Source organism: Ailuropoda melanoleuca, chromosome 5 (assembly GCF_002007445.2).
Source record: "Ailuropoda melanoleuca isolate Jingjing chromosome 5, ASM200744v2, whole genome shotgun sequence".
Taxonomy (NCBI): domain Eukaryota; kingdom Metazoa; phylum Chordata; class Mammalia; order Carnivora; family Ursidae; genus Ailuropoda; species Ailuropoda melanoleuca.
The window spans coordinates 109496825-109519791 of NC_048222.1; the positions used below are offsets into that span (position 1 = coordinate 109496825).

General features: G+C 43.0%; 1 protein-coding gene across 8 annotated transcripts in view; it reads left to right on the forward strand.

Moving 5' to 3' along the window:
* Positions 1 to 22967, forward strand: part of ZNF827 (zinc finger protein 827) — a 166702-nt gene that overhangs the window by 89223 nt on the left and 54512 nt on the right. For all 8 annotated transcript variants that reach the window (XM_011221025.3, XM_019796420.2, XM_034661557.1 and 5 more), the window contains exons 7-8: positions 2284 to 2341; positions 18704 to 18807. In XM_011221025.3, coding sequence (XP_011219327.2) covers positions 2284 to 2341; positions 18704 to 18807 — 162 coding nt within the window. The remainder of the gene's footprint in view (positions 1 to 2283; positions 2342 to 18703; positions 18808 to 22967) is intronic.

A 22967-nucleotide genomic window follows, 5' to 3' on the forward strand; every position in this document is an offset into this window, starting at 1 on the left:
TGTGCAGGAAAATGTCAATAATTGGGAATCATTGGAAGGAAAGCCACTCTAACAAAGTAAAAACACCCGCGTTATAGGATTTTTCAGACAGAAATCAATTTTGTTACTTTAACATGCATCCTGCCACTCAAACTAACAGTTAATAAAATGTTGCCAAGGGGAACTCCTGCCAAACTTTCTTTAATAAATAGTTAAGAATCATTTGAAGTTAGAACTCTATTCAATTCTGTGCAAATGATCCCTGTTGACTAGGCTAAACATCTCACCTCTACTTTTGCTTAGGCAGTTGATCTGATTAACAGCCTTTTTTTTTCCTCTGATGTTCAAAAGATAAACTTCAATTTACTCCAACAGTGACTGAATTACCATGAATTCCAANAACTAAAAAAAAAAAAAAAAAAAAATCAAGGAAAGGGAGAAGATGAAAATGTAAGGACTCTTTCCAGCTCTCCCCTTGCAGAGCATTTTTCTGTAAACCAATTGTTTCTACTTTGAATACTTGGAATTCACAGGTATAGGAATTAGCAGCTCAGCTAAGTGTCTTGATAGAACAATTGAGGGTCCTCTTGGTTGTTAACTCTTTGAAGCTGCATAGTGTTTGTCCTTAATAAATTTAACATGCTGTTATTACTGAACATGATTGACATCGAAGATGTATACACATATAAGATTCAGATTCATATGAAATACACACAGCTTGTCCACAGCCGAGCATTGGCCTACATACAGCAGTTCATGTATCAGTAAAGTCTGTTACTAATGTTTGATAAACTCTGTTTTGTTACGGATAACATATTCAAAACTCCATGAGATGCCTCATTATTTAAGTATTCACTTGCTTTCCCTGCTAAGAAAAATATCAGGGAAAAGAAGCTAGAATCTGCATACCATCATGATAGTTCACCTTCTTGTTGGCCAGCTGACACAGCTCAGAGCTTGAAACTATCAGTTGGTCCCAAAAATGGTGGCCTCCTCGTACTCAAACAAGGATTGTTCTTTGTGCAAAGCCCTGCAGTAATGGAAACAGTAAATTCCGTAAACTTCACAGAACACGTGGATCTTTGCAAGCTTCCCAAAGCTCCAAATCCTACAAGATGCCTTTTTTTAAACGGCTGAAAGCATATCTAAAAACAATATAACTTTGAAAATTACCTAGCAGTTAAAATTTGCAAAAGTGAGGCCAGTGTGGTTTTTCAGAAAGTCTCTGTCTCTCACAGTACATTATCACTGTCTACTATCAGTGACAAACTTTGTGTCTGAGTGTTCTCACCCTGGCACTCTCACTGCCTGGGTGACCTCAGGCAAGTCTTTTAGCCCCGGTTTCCTGCTCTCTGGAAGAATACTGCCTGTGAATCCAAATTCATCCCCATTGTCATTGTCGAGTGGACAGAAAGCAACTGTCCACACCAACTCGCACGCCGTTACAAAGTCCTGGGCAAATGTTGTAAGCCTTTCATTTTTCCAAATATCTGTTTAAATTTGTTCAGAGATCCCTAAGATCAGGAGTTTTCTACTTGCCCGCCATGGAAATCTGAAACCCTTGCCTAATGGGCCAGGTTTTCTCTGCATGGTGAAGCCGTTGAGAGCTGTGACAGTCAGGGCAGAGTCCTCACATTTGAACTGGACTGGGAAGGCCAGAGTTCAACTTTTGTGTTCTTGAAAGCTAATTAAATAATTTCTGACAGCTGGTAGATACAGACCTCAAGACAGAGTAAGGGAGGGTTTACCTCTGCTTGTCTAATGATATTTTTTTGTCCCTGGTGACATTTATCAGAATAAGCGCTCGATGACTGCAGAACCCAGAGGTCTTATGGCTGTTTTTATATCCCCTCTCACAAAGGGGCCTGACAATACAGAATGCTTAAAGGCTGTCATCAAAGTCAGAAGCGTAACAGTTGCAGCAACTGCGATTTTCATGCTGAATCAGAGGAAAGCAGAAATTTTCAGCTGGGGAAAGATGTAGAAATAACGGGTTCTGTGCACATCTCTCTGTGTGTATGTGTACTTATAAAAGCCTCATTAAAACCAGACAACACACTTGAAATTTGTCAGTGACTGTTTCCCTTTGATTGGTTTCTACTAAAATATTTTTGTGGCTGCTGTCTATATGCTTTTAATGATTGTCTTTACGAATAAGACAGGGAGGGTTTGAATATTTAAAAAGGAAACCAAAAGAAAACCACAAGAGAAAAAGAAACGTTGAGGGAGTTTCTGTTTAAGCCTTAGAGACACAAATTGAATACGAATGACCTAAAAGGGATGTTTCATTCTTTCTCCTTACAGAAAAAGTGAGCAAAGAGCACAATCACACAAAAGAAAACACCATTCGGACCACCACCAGGTATGCCATTTTATTGGGGGGGTGTCCCCTCAGAGCGCCCCCTCTGTGGACCATTAGGCCCCAATCACGTGTTGCACACTGTTCCCCAAACTATTTTCTCCCGCCGGTTCAAAGGAGTCATGCCTTTTGCCCCTAGTTTGTGTTAGAAATTTTGTGGAAACAATACAGAAAGCAAGAGTGCCAAGGGGAAAGACCACTAATATTTATCAAACATCTAATAGCTGTTACTTGGCTGGAGAATTTTCCAGATGTTCTTGTTTTTAATTCCTTATAATAGTTTCGTGAAGTAGGTCATATGATTATTCTCTTTGCAGAAGTTTCTTGACTTGGGAGTTTAAATGGGTGGCACAGCTGGGATCGGGAGCTGGGTCCGTACCTCAGGAAGGCGTCACCCACTCAGGAGACCAAGGTTCTTATGGCAGCTGTGTTCCTAAGTGGCTCCACAGGTGTGGGCTGATCACTGGTCACCAAGGATAGCCCAGCTTTTTACCTCACAGCCTTGTTAGGAGGGCAGAACATTTTAAAGGGAGAGAAAATGCTTTAAAAGGCTGCAGGAAAACCTTTGTCATTAACAGCCGTAGATAAGGATGCTATACGTTTGCCAAAGGCAGTTGGAGGAGGTCAGCCAGGGTGGGCTGCCCATGCGTTTGCCAGATGGAAGGAGGAGGACCGGCCCATGCCACCACTCATCCCCCGCCTGGAAGGCCGTGCACACCTGAACTGTGGTTCACACGCCCCACCACTGCGAAAAAGGAACCCTGGGGGAGATAGGCACTCTAGCTTTCAGGGACCATCCCCCACCCTCAGACCACCCTCCAGTTCCTGAGTGAACCCAAGATGCGGGCTTTACCAGATGAAATAGGAACAGGGAGAATGAGATGTGGGCTCCCAAGAAGGCTTTAAATCAAGGAACTATGCTTTCCCGAGCAAACTTAGATTCTTCCTAATGGGAACAGTTGACTGGTTTTGTGCTTTTAATTCTTGCAACAGAAGATAAATGAGGTTTTTCTTTCTTGAGGTGGTATGAGTTGCCCTCAGAGCATCATCAGGCATGTAAACAGTGCTCATCTGAACCTTAACCCGAGTTGTTTTTTTCTTTTTAATTCTATGAATTGGAATTTAGGAATATCAAATGTCAAATAGTAATTAAAACAGAGCCAGCTGGCCTCACACAAAGTTCAGATAGTATTAGGAACACGAAACCTGCTGTAGCAGAACGGAAGAGTGGTACCAGCCTTGCTTCTGCGTATTAAGTCCACAGATGGAAAATGGGTCTTGCGATCTGGGCTGCGCATTGTTTTGGGAAATGGATCTGGGGGCTGGGAGGGCTGTTTGTCTGTTCAGTTGGTTGTCCGAATAGGAGATGTTATGTAGATTACAGATTCCAGTGGACCTTCCACATGTAAAAGACTATTTAGTATCTGTGCTTGTGTCCATGGCTCTAAACCCATGAAATTGTCCTGACTGGGAGACAATGAAAGACAGCAGACTAAAAATAATAAAATGTTAGTTTTAATTTGCTCCCGTAGGTTTCTTGAAGTGTTACTGGTCAGGTTCCCTAGAAGCAGAGCCTGAGACAGGGATTCCTGTCAGGGGCTTTATTGAGGGAGTGCTTTCAGAGGACTCTGCTGGGCAATGAAGGTGGCAGGAGAGGGAAGGGGAAGTTGTAGAGCAAGGATGTAGTTTTTGCTGGATTCCGGCTTCAGCTCAATCCCATGGAGAATTCTGGAGCATGAATCGCACCATAGGGTAAATTCTGCCAGGAGGCAAGGGGCGAGCTCTTTGGGCCCCCATGCTATTCACCAGTTTAGGTCCCCACCAGCAAGGGATATGGAGCCTCTTAGTTGCCGGGGCTCCAAGGGTGAAGGCCATTCTTGCTCACCGTTTGCCACCAGCACTGCCAGCCACTTGCTCCCTCGCTCGCTCTTGGTGAGCGTGCTAATGCAATAAAGGAGCATGGGCGGGACCGACAGCCCCCCGTGGTGGTTTTCTGCTGGATCTTTAAGATCACATCATCATATTTATATAACAGAAAGGTATGCTGCGAAGCCATGTTATTTTGTGCTTTTCAGGTGTTCTCTGGGAAGACTAAGAGGAGGTTTGAACCAGCCCCAAATGAGCAAAATGCATCCCATAGCCTAAATTGCCTTGGCTGGAGTTAGGGCATAATTACAGGATAGAAGAGAAATTTTTTTAGCCATTTGGCAAAAATGAGGCAATCTTTAAATTCTTCTCTTGCTGGGAGATTATGAGTAAGAAGAAATCCAAATCAGATCTTTTGCCCAAAGCAGAGGGAGAGGTGCTTGCTATGAGCCCCCAACATGGTACAGTGTTCATATAGCCGTGTTACAGAATTCTGGGTTTATTCTCCTTCTGTGGAATCCTTGGTGTGTTTTTATTCTTCCTTTGAGTAGGAACTTGTTCAATTAGCCTCTCCTCAAACAGGTCTCTTTTTTACTTTCTCACCCCATTAGTTCAGGTGGAATAGAATGAGCGGCTTTGTGCCAAAAAATCCTCTTTAACCTCAGTTAACTGATAGCAGGGACAGCAGGGGAAAAAATGCCAGCTCCCTCTCTCTTTTGATTCCTGTTTTAGAAGGAACTCTTTCTTATTTTGTATGCACAAGGTCAGCTCAGGGGGGTTACGTTTTAGGGTAGGATTTGAGATACTTTTCAAAAAGATTGACATCAAGCCTCCAAATTTCCTCATCTCCGATCTTTAGGTACTTAGTGGAATCTTCTTCTAGGTTTTCCAGAAGAAGCTGGCTGTCCAGAACGGTGGCAGTCCAGCTCATAATCTGCCATGTTTGAGAGTTGCTGGGTACACTAAAGGTTGTTTAACTCTGAAGGGCGGGCCTTGGTACGCTGGCTGCAGCACCGTGCTGGGGTCAGGCTCTTCCAGATGCCGGGGGCACCTCAGCTCCTCCACTCAGCGAGATCTCCTGCTCCTAGAGTCTGGGTGTCCAGGGGGCTGAGAGCAGAGAAGAGATGTGCAATCCTGGAAGAAAGCAAGTGATTCTCTCTCCCTGTTCTGTATAAACCCACAACTTTCTCCACAGTTGTTTGTCATTTTTTGGTCTTGACTCTCATTCCAACCACAAGAACTAAGGGAAAATGTAGCAGCCTAGGAAGAAACACTGTAGCTAGCGTGCCAGTATGTGCTTACCAACCAGAGGAGATGCGGGGTGCGGATTTCCATGCCTGGGCACCAAGAGAACATGAAGTTTGGGGATGTGTGTACAGCTCTCCGTCCATCCCATATGGGCTGCTGGTACCTCCCTCCTTGTCAGATCCTTTCCATTGACAATGCTGCTGTTTGTTAGTATCTCTATTATAAGATGGGCAGACAGGGAGAGAGAAAATGATGTTAGACAGCATTCCTTGTTAGCAATTTAAAAAAAAAAAATGGTTTCGGTGAAGCTAAAGGTTGAAACAAATAACTAGCAAGTTTCTGGATCATTGGCTCTCTACCTCATTTGTAAAAAAAAACTCTTTCAGTGGAAAATTTCAAACATACACAAAAGTAGAGAAAGTACCCATCACTCGGTCTGAACAATGATCATCTCATGACCCTTGTTGAGAAGTCCCCTCCTTTTGTTCTCCCTCCCGCTAAATTATTTTAAAGCAAATCCCAGATATCATTTTAAGAACTTGTTTTAGAATGCTTTTTCTTTCACCCCAAGAGCTGAGACTCAGCTGCTTAAATTAGTATCATCTTCCCAAAAGTGAAGGAGAAAAACAATCTATGGAAGTGCACCATGTAGCCAGGCAAAAAAATCAATCTACTTAACAGCTGGAATGATTGGATCATGTGGTCCTGCTCACCAATGCCTTGACCTTAACCCTTCCACCTTTGTTTGTGCCTTCCTAGGGGCACCTCCACTGAATCAGTCCTTTAGTTGGAACTTCTCCGTAAATGCTAAAACAGCAGTTCTTTTGCCTGTTTAACCTCAGAGTCTAGCAAATTCAATCTAAGTGTAAAGAAGGCTGTGCATTCTCCTTTGAGATAGTGCATGGACGGAGCGTTCTTAATGCCATTCTACCTGATAAATGAGATGAGGAGACAGTCCAGCCAGACCCAGGAGAACAGAAGGACTGAACACTTAAGAGACTAATAAAATCCTGATTTTTTATTTCCTTTCGTAGCACAAGCCTAGATTATGCAGGGAATAGATAACCAGCTAATATGATCATTTGTTGATGAAAATATATGAGGCATGATATCATAACCAGATCCCAAAGTTTAATGGAAGAATAAGAAGATCTACATCTTCTGACATGGACCATCACCCCGCCAGATGCTGGATAAGATCGAAATAGGAAAATGGAACCCTAGAGTAAGAATCAGATAGCTCCTGGCAGTGAATTGGACATGCTCAATGTTGTGTAACACCATGAACGTCAAACAATGGCTGCCAAGAACCCTCTCTTGGTTATTTGTTCTCTCTTTTACCCGTTAATAATTCAGTGTCCATGGGGATATAAGATTGCAGGCCTTAAGAAAAACTTCTCACACCTGGCTTACTTTTTTCCAAAAGTAAGGAAGTGTTTACCCGAGTTGTCCTTTTCCCCTTACAAGACAAAAAGCAGAAGTGGGACAATCGGAGAAAAGTACACTTATATCACGCCATGCCAACCAACGTTTAATTTGCCCAATTTTCAGAATTCGCAATGTGGGATCTTTGTTATGATTTCGATAATGGCACTTACAGTGCTCACTGAAAGACGTATGCACTTGGAAGTGTCCAATGTAGAATTTTCCTGTGTGATTGTTTGGACGCATGTCCTTAAATATTTATGATTCAGTAATAGAAATTGTACACATTTGGAAAAGCATCAGTTTGTACAATTTCCTCTTTTCATTTTTTAGAAGGCCTAAGAGAATAATGCTCTATTACCTTAAAAAGTAAAAGATTACTTACAAAGAACACTGGATTAGATAAAAGCAATTAAGAAAATAAACAAGAAACAGAGCACACAAAATTGGTGATTTTTGAGTAGCTCTCCACATTTTCTCATTACCCATTAAATTTTAGGACTTAAGAATTAAATGCATTGAGATTCCGTTTCTAAAAAATGGAAATTGCTACTAATTTCATGGAGTCCCTTCAGTTAAGACATTCGGTGCTTTTTTTGGTGAAGGCAAGGCTCCTAGAGGGCTATATGGTGCCATTGCAAATTTTAAGACACCTTTCCTCAAGATACTGCCACCTACTGGAATACTGTCACAGTAAATACATAAATTTTTGATATCTGTGGCGTTAAGTAGGCCCCCCATGTGTTGTACATTGGTGCAGTACACAACCTGCACCACTGTCCACAGCTGTTCTGACACAAATGTTAACTTGAGTGTCTTTTCATTGGCAATACATCCTTTTCAACTTATCTTTGAGTTTTCAGTTTTCAAAGAACTTAAACTCACCCTTGAATACAGTAGATTTATATATTTATTTTGCTTTACATATAGCCTGAAATTATTTTGTCCATTGCTGCCGCTTGGGTATTTTTCCTTCTTATTTCACCAGACCTTTCTCACTATGTTTTATTCCTGAACTCCATTGTCCTGTAAGTATCACCCCTGCCATTTTTCTTTCCATCTGTGATGCCTATATCGAACTATTAAAGTTGAAACAATATGCTTCCAGAACCATTTGGTATTGTGTTATTGTAAAGAGACGAGTTTAAGTCTCCTTTTGAGGATCTAAAGAGGGCTGTGCCTTTTCTTCATTTCCCACGAGCTCTGCCGCCTTTCCTTCTACCGGCTTGCAGTCGTGGTCCATCTTGTTTGTGTAACTCAGAATAGCCAGGGATGAAGTGTAAATGTGTAAGTCTCTCTGAGTAGATATCTAGCTTTCTCCCTTAGCCACCTTTGACAAGTTAGGCAGGGGTGACATGACCCAAAGGTATATGTGGTTTAGGTGCTAGCTCAGTCCTGTTCTTATCTGCGATTTTCTCTCAAGAGCGTCTCCATGGTTGTTACTAGAAGCATATCAGACTTAGAAGGGTTGACCTCTGTTTAGGGGTGAAAAGCCCTCTGGGGTGATGCAGCAGGCCAGGAAGCAGCCGCATTTCACTGGCGTTACCTACAGCTTCCACAGGACAGAGTCTTTGCAACCGCAAGGAAGACTGAGTTCATCTGTTCTCTGCTCACCTCAGCAGAAAGCCCATTGTCCTTGTTTATGCATGAAGTCAGAGTCCCGAGGGAGATCCCGGTCCCTCACAAGCTGACATTTCATGGATCCGGATGTGCAGGTTTACTTCCGTGGCCTGTGCTTGGCTCCGGCTCCCCGGGCCTGGCCTCCCCGCCGCAGCAGCCCTCCACAAGGCCTGGCATTGTGCTTCTTGTCCTGAGAAGTTTCCTGGCCCCACAGTGGATGAATGCTCGAGCTGGAGCAGCAGGAATTGTTCCTTGAAAACTTGGTGTTAGGTTGTACAGACAGGCCCGCCTCTGAGACAGCCCTAAATAGAAAGCATTTGTGCTTTTGAAAGAAGAAAATAAGAACACATTACCAATAAATATTTCTTTGTAAGATGCTCTGTTGTTCTATAATATTTTCAACGGCCTCTCCCTTCCAGAGCTTTTGGCCTTTCTCCAGCTGAAGTTGACTGATCCTGTTGGAATCCTAATTTACATACACTTGCGCCTGTCTAGGTCTTAACACTGCTGTCAGTTATATCATCCCTCAGCTTCCTCTTTAAAAGACTAGGAGTCTCTTTAAAAATAAAGGGTCCTAAACTGCAAAACTTAAGTCTTTTTTTAAGTTGTAAAAAGAACTTTTATTGGTGGAGGATATAGGAGAACATAAAGAAGAAAAAACAGTCATTTCTAATCAATGCTGCTACGTAGAGACGGCCACTGCCAAGTTGGTGGTGTATCTCCTGGCTGAATTTTTGTCTGTTTGTATATGTATACTTTCCTATAAAAATTGGATCCTACTATATATACAGTTTTGCAGGCTTCTCTTTTCACCTAGCGATATCCTAAGAACTTCTTTCCATATCCGTAAACATAACTTAATATTATTCTTTTGATGTTTACGTAGTATTCAATGTTTGCATGTGTCCTAATGTATTCAATCAGCCCTCTATTATTGAATATCAAGGGTTTTGTTTTGTTTTGTTTTCCCAAGTTGTTGCTAACATAAACAAACTTGGGATAAATTGACTTAAAAAAACCATTCAGTTTCCAGGCTTTTGCATGATTGGGCCAATGGACTTTCAAAAAAGTTGAACCTATAATTCTACCAGAAGCTAATAAGAGATAGAGAGAGAAAATATTTCAAAGGTCTTGTGTGTTATCCTTTAAAAAAAAATTTTTTTTTTTTTTACCTATTGGGAGGTTATAAATTTTATTTTATAGTTAAAATCCTTCTATTTATTGATTCCTACTGATGTCAAGCGTTCTGTTCACAGGGAACATTTGTATTTGTTCTTTTGTATATTTTCTTTTAATGCCATTTATTTTTCTCTTTGGTGGTTTGTCTGGATTGGAATTTTCGTTTGATTGTTGTTATTGATTTTTTTTTATTATGAAAAATTTCAAAACAAAGTAGAAGGAATAATGAAATAAACCACTACGGTCCCATCACCCACTGAGAAAACATTTGCCATGCTTTACTTCATGACCCTATTCTTCCCTCCAATTTAAATCATATCCCAGGCGCCTGGGTGGCTCAGATGGTTAAGTGTCTGCCTTCGGCTTGGGTCATGATCCCAGGGTCCTGGGACTGAGTCCCGCATTGGGCTCCCTGCTCGGCTGGGAGCCCTTTGCTGCTCCCCCTGCTTGTGCTCTTTCACTTTCTCTCAAATAAATGAGCAAAATCTTTAAAAAATATATTTAAATCACATCTCAGACATCATAACATTCACTCTCAGATGCTTTGATATGTATGTCTAAAAAATAAGAATGTTTTCCACAATGCCATTGTACATCGTACAGAATCAACAACACATCTGAGTGTTTTTAATTGCTGAGAAAGTTGCACCAGCCAAGTATGCGGTCATATCAATTGACTAGGAGGAGGAGACACGTCTTAGCTTTTTTGTCAACTCTGAAAATTAAAGATGAAAATCTGGTGCCCATATGAGTAGTAGAATGACCTTGGTTCTCCATCTGCCCACAAGCCCCATTTAGAAACCCACTGAGTCTGCAGTGCCAGCCTCAATTTGTAGATAAATGTCCTGGCTGAAGCCTGCCAATGTATAGTGATTAATTCACGTTTGATTCAGTATAGTCCTTCTTTCTTTGAAAATGTGTGCACCCAACATGAGCAACAACGGGGTTTCCAGACCTGCCCACTGGGGTTGCAGGTGGTCTCCTCTGTTGTGTCCCTTTCAAGCTTGAATCGGAAGCTTGCTGTTTTGAATGGTCAGAGTTGTCTTCGGGTCAGAGGCTTGCAGTCAGTTTTAGTCGTGAGCACTCTTCCCCACCCCCATGTTCAAATTATTTTATTAAAATAAATACATTAAAATCATTCAAAGAATCGGGGGTCCTTATTTCTGTGGTGTTGCAAAGAGAAGGGCAGTGTTGGTGGGCACCATTTAAAACTGTTTTCTTTCCTTTTAAATGATTACTTTTTTAACAGACTGCTAGAATGTTCATAGGAAAATTGGCACTGACTGCTATACCTAAAATATTAATATCTGGGCCCATTTCAGAAGCAGCAGCTACTCTCCCATCCAAAATGAAATTGAGGGCCCAAGCTGGAAGTTGGGAGGACCACATACTGTCCAAGGTGACATAGAGCAATTGTTATACCTGAGCAAAATGACCTAACCAGTGTTTTGTAAAGTATTAAAAATTCTTTTTTTAAAAAAACACTGCTTTTTAAATTTTTTTTTTGATTTTTTAAAAAGATTTTATTTATCTATTTGAGAGAGAGAGAGCACAAGTAGGGGAGAAGGGCAGAGGAAGAGGGAGAAGCAGGCTCCCCACCAAGTGAAGGGACCCCAACACAGGGCTTGATCCCAGGGTCTTGGGATCATCACTTGAGCAGAACGCAGATGCTTAACCAACTGAGCCACCCAGGTGCCCCAATACTAAAAATTCTTTTACAAAGATCTGTAGAACTGAGCATTTAATGTATTTCAAATACAATCATTTATAAATGTTACAAAACATGTAGATATGTAAATATATAAAAGTATATTAAGCATCTCTTATTCCATTATAAATTATTAGCAAAGAAATTAATCAAGACCAGTGATATTTGAGATAAAAAATAAGGACGTCCCAAAAATTCATGCATTAATCATGAAAATTAAGTTGAAAATGAAATAATGTTACTTGACCTTTTTTAAAAAATGAAATATCAAAAATAAAGTGTGGTGATGTTCTTTCTGTTGTTCAGTTGTGGGCATATTTTCCCACAAGCTACTCCAGCTTCTCATAAAGTTTCTTCTGACCTTAAAGTACTTGAGGAAATGTTGAGAAGATAGTTATAACTAATCCAAATAGTTCCCCTATTCTTTATCTTAGAATAATCCTGTCTTTTGTATTTGATAGTGGGAAAAGCTTTAAAAAAACACACAACCCTTTTCGTTCTGGGTTCTTCGGCAAGGAAGGTCTTGTGTGTTTGTTAGCCAGGTCTAGGTTTTGTTCAAAGAAAACATTTCCAGTTGGCTGTCATTTCCTTTAGTGTCGTTATCTACGCATGGAGATTCCATGTGAAAGTTACCTGTATCCATTTCAGTCTGTCACATCCATATTCCACATGGGCAGAAAGTCCTTGAACTAGAGTAAGATTTATTCTTGGAATCACTGTGTTCCCTTGCCTGTCTTTTCTGGAGGCTTCTGGAGACGTGGAAGATTGTTTTTGCAGCCGGTGCTTCCTGCTCACTTCAAAATGTTAATGTGGTGTGTCACTCTTGGGGTGTGTCTCAAGGTTGAAGTGATTCAGAGGTCAGAGTTTTTTAAAAAACCCAGTACAATGGTTTTAGATTAATATATGGAATTTCAGTCCTTTAAAAATAACAGGATATATATCAATACAGAAAGCTCATCTTTTACTGACTTGCATTTTACTGGGGCTTAGAGGAGAGGCAAGCCCTGGAAACAGGGCCATCTGGTGAGGGGGCCAAGGGACTGGGGTCTGCTGGGAAGTGGGTAGCAGCTAGAGAGCGAAGACCTTGACCCCACAAAAGGTCTCCACTCCAGAACGGGACTTCTGGCTCTCCTTTCCCAATATATAACTTCTCAGAAGTATCTGAGTCACATCACTTATTCTTAAGATTTCCTTAAAATAAAACAAAACAAAAATTAACCCAGATTCTTTTGGACGTATTTGATGCAGCTCTTGGAAAAAATCCTGAGGCCCTGTTCTGTTGTATGATACATAGAAGAATAGATAATCAAGTACTTTTATTTGACAATACACCGTCTTTTTTATTCACTAAAGAAAAATTTGCGAATATGCAGGTGAAGTCAGAATATCACTTCAGTGTGATTTATCTGAAACTCCGACATTAATAGAATTTCATTCTACCCTGAAGTATATAGATCCTTATGGGTTCTGAGTAAAAATTCACTATAGAGCAAAGTCTCTTTCTCTTGTTTAATCTTTCTTTTCTGTTGGCCATTCCCAAGTTCAGTCCTAAGACTTACTATTGTCTTTTAGAAGGGAAAAAATATATTTCTTCTCCGTTTGCTCCTTTGAAATAACTGTGTCTTTATTTAAAGTACTTTTTCCTGGGGCACCTGGGTGGCTCAGTTGGTTAAGCGTCTGCCTTCGGCTCAGGTCATGATCTCAGGGTCCTGGTATTGCCCCCTCAACCCACCTCCCACCCCCCACCCCACACCAAAATCGGGCTCCATGCTCAGCGGGGAGTCTGCTTCTCCCTCTCCATCCGTCTGCCCCACTCGTGCTCTCTCTTTCTCTCTCTCAAATAAGTAAATAAAATCTTAAAAAAATAAAGTACTTTTTCCAACTTTCTCTTACATACTGTATCTACCTTCTTCTTTTCCTTTTCCTTCTTTTATTTTGCTAGTGTCATCAACACGAGAGTTCCTGTAACAGGTTGGTTTCAATGCTGGTGCACAGGGAGGAGTGGTTTTTAAGTAGATGGGCTTCTGTTCTGCACGAAGCACAGCTCCCTGTTGGCACTCAGATGTTAAAGGTGGAAATATTGGTGCCACAATCGGCACTTAGCAAAATGTATCACTATTTACAGCCATAATCTTTTACGAACTGTTTTATTATTTATTGTAAATCTTTCCTTCTTGCAGCCCCGTGCTGTTGACCTTACGGTTCATGCCGCCTGATGCCTGGAATTGCCCAGCCATGGTGACAGCAGTGCCCCCTCATATTTTAACCCTTAGATTTTCTGCAAGAGAAAAATGAAAATACACATTCAATGTTCGTTTCACTTTTATCCAGAAAAGAAACTTGAATAAACGTTTTGTCTTTTCTAAGTAGCAAAAGGCAAGAAAAGTAATGGGGGAGTCTACACGGGCAGCTTCTTCTGAACATTTATATGCATTAACTGAGTCCTCCAGGTAGCCTATCTCTGCCTGGGGCCAAAGGGAGATATGCTGTGGCAGGTAGGGATTTTGTTAGATGAGGACAGCAAGCATGTGCTATGTAGGGCATGCTCCAAGTTTGGTTTTTCTCTTCCTCTTCCTGAAACATAGATGGCAATCTAAGTGGCTGCAAGATGAATTTACAGATGTCCGTGTGGCCATAGTGCCACCAGGAGCTTCGTATCTGTGCTGAAGCAGATCCGAGCACCTAATGGCCTCCTTACTCTGACCTCTTCATTCGGCCTTAATAACAGAGATGAGCTTGCCCTCAAAAGCAGTGTGTGCCGGCAGTGGGGAATGTTTAGGATTGCAAATTGACCTCAGGGTTGCAGAAGTTTCAGGGCCTGGGCCTGGGGTCTGCTGGGAAGTTTCAGGGCCTGTCTTCCAGAGGGAAGTGAAGACTAAATCATTTTCACTTGCTCTGTTTCTCCATTGAAAACGTTTAGTTACCTGAGAATCTGCATTCTGAAATGGGGTCTGCTGGGAAGTTTCAGGGCCTGTCTTCCAGAGGGAAGTGAAGACTAAATCATGTTCACTTGCTCTGTTTCTCCATTGAAAACATTTAGTTACCTGAGAATCTGCATTCCGAAATGGCTGTTTTCATCCCGTCAGCCCTCCTTCCTCTGTCTCTTCCTTTTGCTCATTCATTGCAAGGTTCCATACTATCCATGAGCTGCCTGGATATTAAAGGATCACAGGAGAGCCAGGGTAGCTTAGTGGGTAAGAGTGCAGAATGCAATGCCAACTTGCTCGTATTCAAATCCAGGCTCAGCTCATGGGCACGGACAGTCACTTCACTTCTCTGTGCCTGAGTCTCTTCATCCCTGAAACAGGGGTCATAATAATTGTAGTAAGGCCCTTGTGAGGATTAAGTGAAGCTAAGGTACACAAAGTACTTTAGAACAGTGCCAGATATTCCGTAGCAATGTACGCACCAGTTGCTACGTTTTATTGAGCGTGTACTAGGTACTAGGTACTGAAGACTTGAATGGGAAATACCTTACTTAACCCTTGGTACTATCCTTTTTTAAAGGCTTTTTAAGCCTTTTTCCATGATGAAACTGAGGCTAGAGAGGTGGTTGACTTGACCAGGAGGCACTTAACTATTAAATGGCCATTATGGAATTCAGACTCAGATCTTTCTGATGCCAAACCATGTGCCAAACTGCGTGCCAAACCCCTGCACTCCCCTGGAATGAACGGATACAAATGCAGAGCATTGCAGTGGCGCGTGTGGCCTGAGACTCGTGCTCTCCGTTATCCTAATATCGTCTCTTTCTAGATGAGACCTCACACCAGGCTTCTGCTGCCTTGACTTGCGAAAGTGTCTTCATTGATTCCTTGCCCCGTAACATTGCTCATCCTTTTGTGCCGTTTTAGTATTCAGCGTGACTCCCTCTCCCTCACAAGAAACCTTTTCTGTTCTAAGCAGGATAAAGCTGCATCCGGGGTAGAAAATTATTTGGAGTGTTGTTGCCCTCAGTGATTGTCTCCCTTTCGACTCAGTTTCTTCTGAGTGGCTTGGTGATAATAGGGCTTCTCTCCGCCCATCCGTGGACATCTGTGCTGTTGCAGAGAACACGTGAGGATGCAGAGCGAGCCCGCTTCTACTTTTTAGCAAAACCTAGGCTTTTCCCAGCATGTAGTGCGGCAGCCTCGGCCTGGTTCACCTGGAAACCTGAGGCTTGGTTTTAAACGTACCTGTGGTCTTTACCTGCCCTAGCTCTTAAACTGTTTTCAATCTGCATGTGTCGCTGCTGGTCTGTAGCATCGGCCACCAGCGTTGCAGTGTCCCACGTGGACGGCTACTCTGGCCATCGGCTTGTCTTCTGCAAGCTCTCCATCAGAGATTCCTGGAACTGGAATCTTATTCCATCCCCCACTTTCCTAACGTACAGCAGGGCTTTCCGCGGCTGGTGGGACAAAGTCACGATCCCTGCACACAGTGTGCCTGCCCAAGGCTTTGGCCTCATGTCCCTCCTCAGTGCACCTTCTGCCAACTCCACAGACAGGCTGTGTTCTCTGGCTGTGCAGGGGATGTGTTCCCAGCCTCTTGGAACCCAACCACCCTACCCTCCCTTCAGGTGTCAGCTCACCTGTGGCTTCTGCAGGAAAGCCGTGGCTGGCCTTCCTGGCCAGGCAAGACCCACATTGGCACACCGTACCCTCTCCTCCACAGCATTAGTCTCCATGCAGTTCCCCTTCATGTCCCCACACAGGTCTTTCCTCTCCCTGAGATTTGCAGCCGTAGCCGGTTTGGCTGACCATTATGTTCCCAGGACCTGACACGTCACAGGCACTCACTAGATGGCTACTGTCAGACCAGGGGAATGAGGGAAGTATACACGTTTCTCTGTGACAAGAAGGGTGATATTTTGAGATACCCCTTAGGGAACCCCTCTTGGGATTCTCAGAGGAAAGTCTCCACATTTCAGACCAAACAGTTCCTGGGCTTCCCTGAACTCTCAGATTTCCAGTGCTTTCTATAGCCCAAGTCATGGTAACATGCAGGCCCATCGCCTGACCTTTACTCTGTGCCCAGGGACCTTTACTCTGGTGTTTCCCTTTTGAACTGTCTGCTCAGACACCAGGATAGCTCTGCCTCCTTGTATGGAAACTCCAGGGCTAACGAGGTGGGAATCGAGAAACCTTACATTCTGGGTTTGGCCCACGATCCTCCATGTTCTCTATGTCCTTTAAAGTCCTTTGATGGTAAACAGTTTTTTTTTACTGGAAGAGTTGAAAATTAACCTCATCACCCAGAAGTCAGCGACTCTTCAAAATCAGAGTGACTTTCTCTTCGTTCATTTTATACAAGAAAACTCTACACTTTCGGTCAGCTTGTAAGGAAAAGTTCGTTCATTTATGCTCCTCTTTGAGTTAGAGGTACAAATAAAAAGTAGCTCACATTTATTGAACACTTCATGTTTGCCAGGCACTAGGAAAGCATATTCCTTGCACCGTCTTATTCAGTGCTGACAGCTTCTCTGTGAGCTGTGCATGCTGTGATCATCCCACTGTATAGACAAGAAACAGAGGCTCAGAGAAGCTAAGTCACATGTGTAAGGTCACACAGCCAAACGCCGTAGAGCTGGAATTTGAACTCAGGGCTGCCTACTTTTGAGCACATGCTGTTAGCCACCGTACTGCATTGCCTTGTCCTTTCGAATATTCTGTATCACTTGCAGGTGATGAGCTGTTTGGCATAAAACAGTATGTTTCCCCATTTCCCACCACCTACTAGCCTATAGCCCGTTCACTCTCTAAGCCTATTTAAATGGTTTTATATTTAAGATATAACTAAAAAGCATGCCACACAAAGTTGCATTAAATCTAGCCTAACAGCCTTATCAAATCATATTGTTAATTATGTTTTACTTTTTTATAGATAGATGTCTCCCATTTTTATTTTAATATTTCCTTTTAAGATTTAATGAGAGTAACGATAGCCTTGCGGCATGTTTAGTAAAGCAACACGGGTCATGGTGGTCCTAGTCTTGTGTGCCGTCGGGTCTTTTCCTTCCCCTGATTGGCAGTTTTGCAGGGGACCGGATCCGCGCAGGCTGCCTCTCTCGGGCTTCTGGGAAGGTTGGGCCAATCAGAGGCCCTGGTGGGAGATGGAGGTGGGGCTTAAGGAAGACCACTACCTTTCCGTTTGCCGCAGCAGCTGCACTTCCCCCATGGCTCTAGCTCCCACCGGTGTCCCCAGCCCTTGGGCTCCATTTACCTCCCCCTCTTGTCCCTCCAGCCTCAGTGTGGTGGTTGCCTCCTGTTCTTCGTGGCTCTGGGCTGCATTACCACCCCTAGGGACCTCCCACCGCCTGTGTACCCAGTTCCCTCCATTAAATTTTCTCTGTTGTAAATACATTGGGCTTTCTGTTCTCCAGGTTGGACTTTACCGAGAACTGCAGTATTTTCACATGTGATCACAATACTTATTTACAGTTTACTTTAGAGACATGGACAGTGGATGCTACCATTGGGTTAAAATCCTCTGATTTAAAACATGCAAAACCTTTGTGTTCGCAGTCGTGGTCGTAGAGCAAAACCCTGGCTGGGTGTCTGACATCTGATTCTAGTTCTAGCCGAGTCACTGAGGGAACATAGAATCACTCAAGTCAGNCCTTTGTGTTCGCAGTCGTGGTCGTAGAGCAAAACCCTGGCTGGGTGTCTGACATCTGATTCTAGTTCTAGCTGAGTCACTGAGGGAACATAGAATCACTCAAGTCAGGGTTTCATGGGAAATAAAGATCTCCCCAGTTAGCCGGCTTAACCCCTTCCAAACCAAGACATTGCTAGGATGCGGTCTCCGTTTCCGTGGGGACCAGTGAGTTGTCTCCTTCAGGGCACTGGCCCCTGACTCTGGCCTGCCTGCTGTCCTTATGTGCGCTATTGGTCCTGAGAGCTCAGGTGACAAAATGTGGGTGAGCCACGACAGATGTCTTGCCCCTCCGGGAAGAACGTCGAATAGGCCTTTCTGATTCTGAGTCGGTCAGTTGGGCTTCATTTGGGCACAACACACTTGCAGGACACATAGTGCAAGAGTAAAATTTACAGCTCAGCTGTCCTGACTGTGGGTTTAACAATGTTTCAAAGATGATGTTTCATCTAGTCACCTTAAATATAAAACCAACCAGCAGAATATACAGATGGTACTTGTCTGAGGTTATATATTTTCTCTTTCTCCATTTTAAGCACAATCTTCTTATATTCTCTAAACACCATTTAAAAGAAAATACCTTATCCCGCATTTATGTGTGTTTGTGTAAATATATTTGGGGCCAGATGCTCTGGGTAATGTGAATAACTTTAATTTACTAAACTTCACCCCTCCCCCCACCCCAGCCCTTTCTTTTCAGAAGATACATTTAGACAATCACCATTCACCTCTAATTCAAAAGACCTGCTGCCCAGTGAATCTGTGCTTCACGGAAGAATATCCACGCCAGGTATGGAAACATTATTGACTTTGCTTCTACTGTTGGTTGCTTAAAATTACTTTTCTGAAATGTGTAAATTTTCAGGTACTTTCAGCTTAGATGTGGACGTTATTCATATGAAGCTAGGCTTTTAAAAAGGGGAGAAACTCAATTTAAACAGTCACAAAAGTTTATTAAAATTAAGTGTAGGCAGTAATAAAGTGCTTCATTTTTGCTTTGGGAGCTTATTGTTCTTTACCTGCTGATGTTTCATTCATATAGCAAATTTCCTCCTCTTTGAAATACTGGAGTATAACCTGAAAATAATTTGCTTTACGCTGTTAGTATTTCAGGCAGGCAGCCAGGAAGATATAGGAGGGCAGTGGCAAGAACTAATCGCCAGCAGGGAAGGTCGTGACCCTGGTGGGGTGCGGGTGGCCACAAAGACCACTCTGGTTTCCATGGAAGCAGCACAGCTCATTAAGATAATCTTGCCACCCGGATTCCGCCTCTCTTCTTAATCAGAGTGTCTGCATATATCCATCTCATGCTCCTTTTTGCAATCTCAGCATCGATACATAATTAATTTATTATCCACTCTTCCTTTTTCATTTTTCCTCTCCAGAGTAGAGGGCAAGATGTGTTTGCTATCCCCTTATCAACAGCATGGCCAGCCCTCAGGGCTGTGTGTGTGTTCCCGGAGTTATTACGAGACGAGAACGTTTGAGAACCACTGCACTGTACCCCATACTCCTCACCAGCCTCCCACCCCCACCCCAACACCAGTGCAGGGGCCAGGAAACTTCCTGCTGTTGTAACCTTAGTTCCGGCCATTGAGAGAATTTCAGAAGCTCTCCGTGGCCTCTCCACCCATTCACTTGTCCAGGAGAGTGTGGGAGACCAAGGCTATGAGTGTTCAGGAGAAGCTCATAGCAGGGTTGTTGGGCAGGAACCCCTGCAAGAATAAAGTCCAAGTGTCCTCCACACCCGCAAGGAGGCTGGTGTCACAGATGGCTGGAGATCTGAGTATTTTGCAGTTCGGAAAGAGCCAAGTAGCATCTTATGGAATATTGGCTTTTGGGGTATCACAGGTCACTGGAAGTGGTTTGTGACAAACAGTGGGGGTAAGGCAACTCTTTGTCACCCTTTAGTCTTGTGATGACAGATCCATTTCTTCTCATCCCAAAGAGTCCGGATACCTACACGCTTTTTAGCTTTGCAGGGCTTTTCTATTCAAACACCATAAATAACATGCTTACACAAAAATACGTTACATAATATCTGGTTCTAGAGGTGGAAAGAAATTTTGCTTGGTTGATGTCTTCATTCTCAAACAGGGGCTATTTGAACTACTGTTTACTTCCCACAGTGTCATTTTGAATAGCCTTCTCCCTAGTCCCCAAATTATCACCCTGCTGTTAAGTTGATGGATTGCGACTTTCTAATGTCAAAATAACTGCCTAGGAACTGCCTGTCAGAGTGCTGTGGCCCATACAGCCAGCGTCCCGTGGTGTATATACAAACCCTGCATTGCTGCCTTAATGTTTGGCTGGGCTATATTTGAAGAAGGGTTTATTGGTCAAGTTACAACTCGACCTCAAAGAGTGATATCAGTGTATGTTTAACTGCATATAGAGGAGGTTTCTGTGGTTTGCCTGACAGACGTATCACAAATTAGATAAACTCACACTTTAAAAGTTAACTTTTATTTTGGGCGGGAAGTCAGCATAACTGGGATTTTGCTAAAATAGACAACTAAAAAGGGATTATTTTTTTAACAGACAAGGTGAAAATACTTTAGAAATGGAGTCAAAACTAGAAAAATTAAAAATGACAAGGACAGCCTTGTAATCACAAAGTTCTCATAATCTGAACACATGTTTTGTAAGGAAAGCCTCAATAATTTGGATTAACTGTGGAGAAGACCAATCTGAATTAACAAAAGACTACAATATGGAGACTTTTCAACAAAACATTTCTTTCAAGCCTGGGTAACAGTAAATGGCCATTGTATTCCTACTGCGGCTCCCCAGTCCCTTACCCACAATTCTAAAATCCAAAAAGCTCTTCCAATCACAATTTTTTAAATAAGTTACTTGGTGGCAAAACCTAATGGGAGGCTATTTATAGCCCATATGTACTGCCAAGGGGGAAATTCATCCATTTGGTCACAGAAATATCAACGTGCTTGATTATGAAGGCCCACTGGAGTGTTAGGTAAAATATGTCTTAGACACCGTATTAGCACTCTGAAATAAGAACAAATATGAATCCCCAAATACATCAGAGCCCAGGGGTCTCAGATAGAGACTGTGGTCCTACAGTTATTCCAGTACTCTGCTAAATGCCATATGCTGGAAGCAAAGAAATTAAAGCTACAGTTGAGGATCTCAAGGTTCGAAGGCATAAGAGTCACGGATTCTTACAGAAAATTCCAGAAGACTTAATGGGCAGCAGATTGCTAAATCATTGGAGATGTGGCAAGCACGAAGAGTCCAATGGGGATGTTCTCACGCTAAGGCACTATTATGAACAAGGGCCTGGGTTAAAGAGAAAAGGAAAAGGTGGGTAGGAGAGGCAGACAAAGGGCTAGTTCACTGGTTTGGGAGACTGGTTAGCTTTGCAGAAGCAGGTTGAATGAGGGAGGAATAGTGTCTGTGCAGAAATGGGGAAGCCAGGAAGAAGACAGGTAGTGACTAGGCAGAAAATAATGTGTTGTTAGTGTGTAAATAAAAGCCTCAGAGACCTTAGAAATCTTCTCTTCAGTAGTTTAAGCATTACCATTAAAATATTATTTCTATTCTCTATTTACTTAGCAAACTTCTTCTTTCGAGAGATACTGCAAAGATAAATATCAGCCCAAAGAATTGTCTCAGATTCCCAATTAGGAGAGATCCTAATTAATGAGGTTTAACATGCCCGGTTCCAATCTGAGAAGTCCCTTGCAAATGCTGAAGACCCGTAACATTAATTCAGCAGCATATATTGGGCTGTGTTAGTATACTTTCTGTCAGTGAGATGAAACTCTCTTCTAAACACCTGTGGAGTCAGACCGTGGGGCAGAGGGGGTGCACCGAATGAGGGCCTCTGTAAGACCCCACAGCTCCAGACCAAAGGGATCCAACCCGCACGTTGCGATTGTGTCTCAGGCCTGTGGAGAATGAAGCAGCATTATGGGGGATAGCAAAGTGGGGAGAGGTGGGTAGGACTGTGGACTGTGAAGAAATCGAGAATAGCACAGTTAACTAGGCATTTGCCTTCGGCAGATGGTATCTGAGACACACAGCTGCCACCATCCCAGAGAAACAGAATAAACACAGAGCTTCACGGTGTCCTGGCCTTCGTTGCCGCCACTATTTCTAGACTGACTTTCCTGAGAACCAAAGAATGTTCACGTGCCAAGACCTAACATTTTTACTTGCTGTGAATGTCTTAGACAGAGGTAACACCCGGAATCCTTAAGAAAATGATGAGTTAAAAGCCGCTGTCACCTTCTGCTGGACGGGTGGGGGGACCAAACATCCTTAAAGCCATGAATAGGTGACTGAGGTTACGCTGGGTGGTGGTGGTGCTGATGGTGATTTTACAGAAGAAATAAAGGCGCTTTCCCGTTACGGGGAAGGTAGAAGTTAGAGGCCGTGTGAAATCGAAGGTACTTTGTCTAATTTGTAGTTGTCGCTCTTTGTAGAAGATTCACATTAATAGAGGAAAGAGCGTGGGGTCAGTTGTTCCTCAGGGCACCGCGGGCTGCTCTGTATGCGGTGTGGACGTGTGACCGTCCGACCTGCAGCATTCACCCGTTGGCCTGGCGTTCTTCCAGAAGGAAAGGCTCTTAAGAGGAGAACTTCTATCTCAGCGCCCCTTTCAGACAATGCGGAGCTTCCATTCTGTTTTATTATGATTTTGAAGGCACAGTATGTTTGTTCTGTATTAAGCCAAAAAACAAAAACACAACCAGAGCGGGTGTGAAGGGAAGTGTGGGTCTCTGTGGAATTCTCTCAGAGTGTGGAGCTCCGGATGCTTCTGTTTGATATTTCAGAGGGAGCTTAGGGCTAGACAATGCAAAATGTACCAACAATTACATTTGTCCACCCCCACCCTCATTATTTGCCAGCGTCCCTTAAAAAGAAAACAGCACCTTTTGTCGCCGCTGTGGTTTACAGCACGGAAACAAGACGTAAGGAACATGG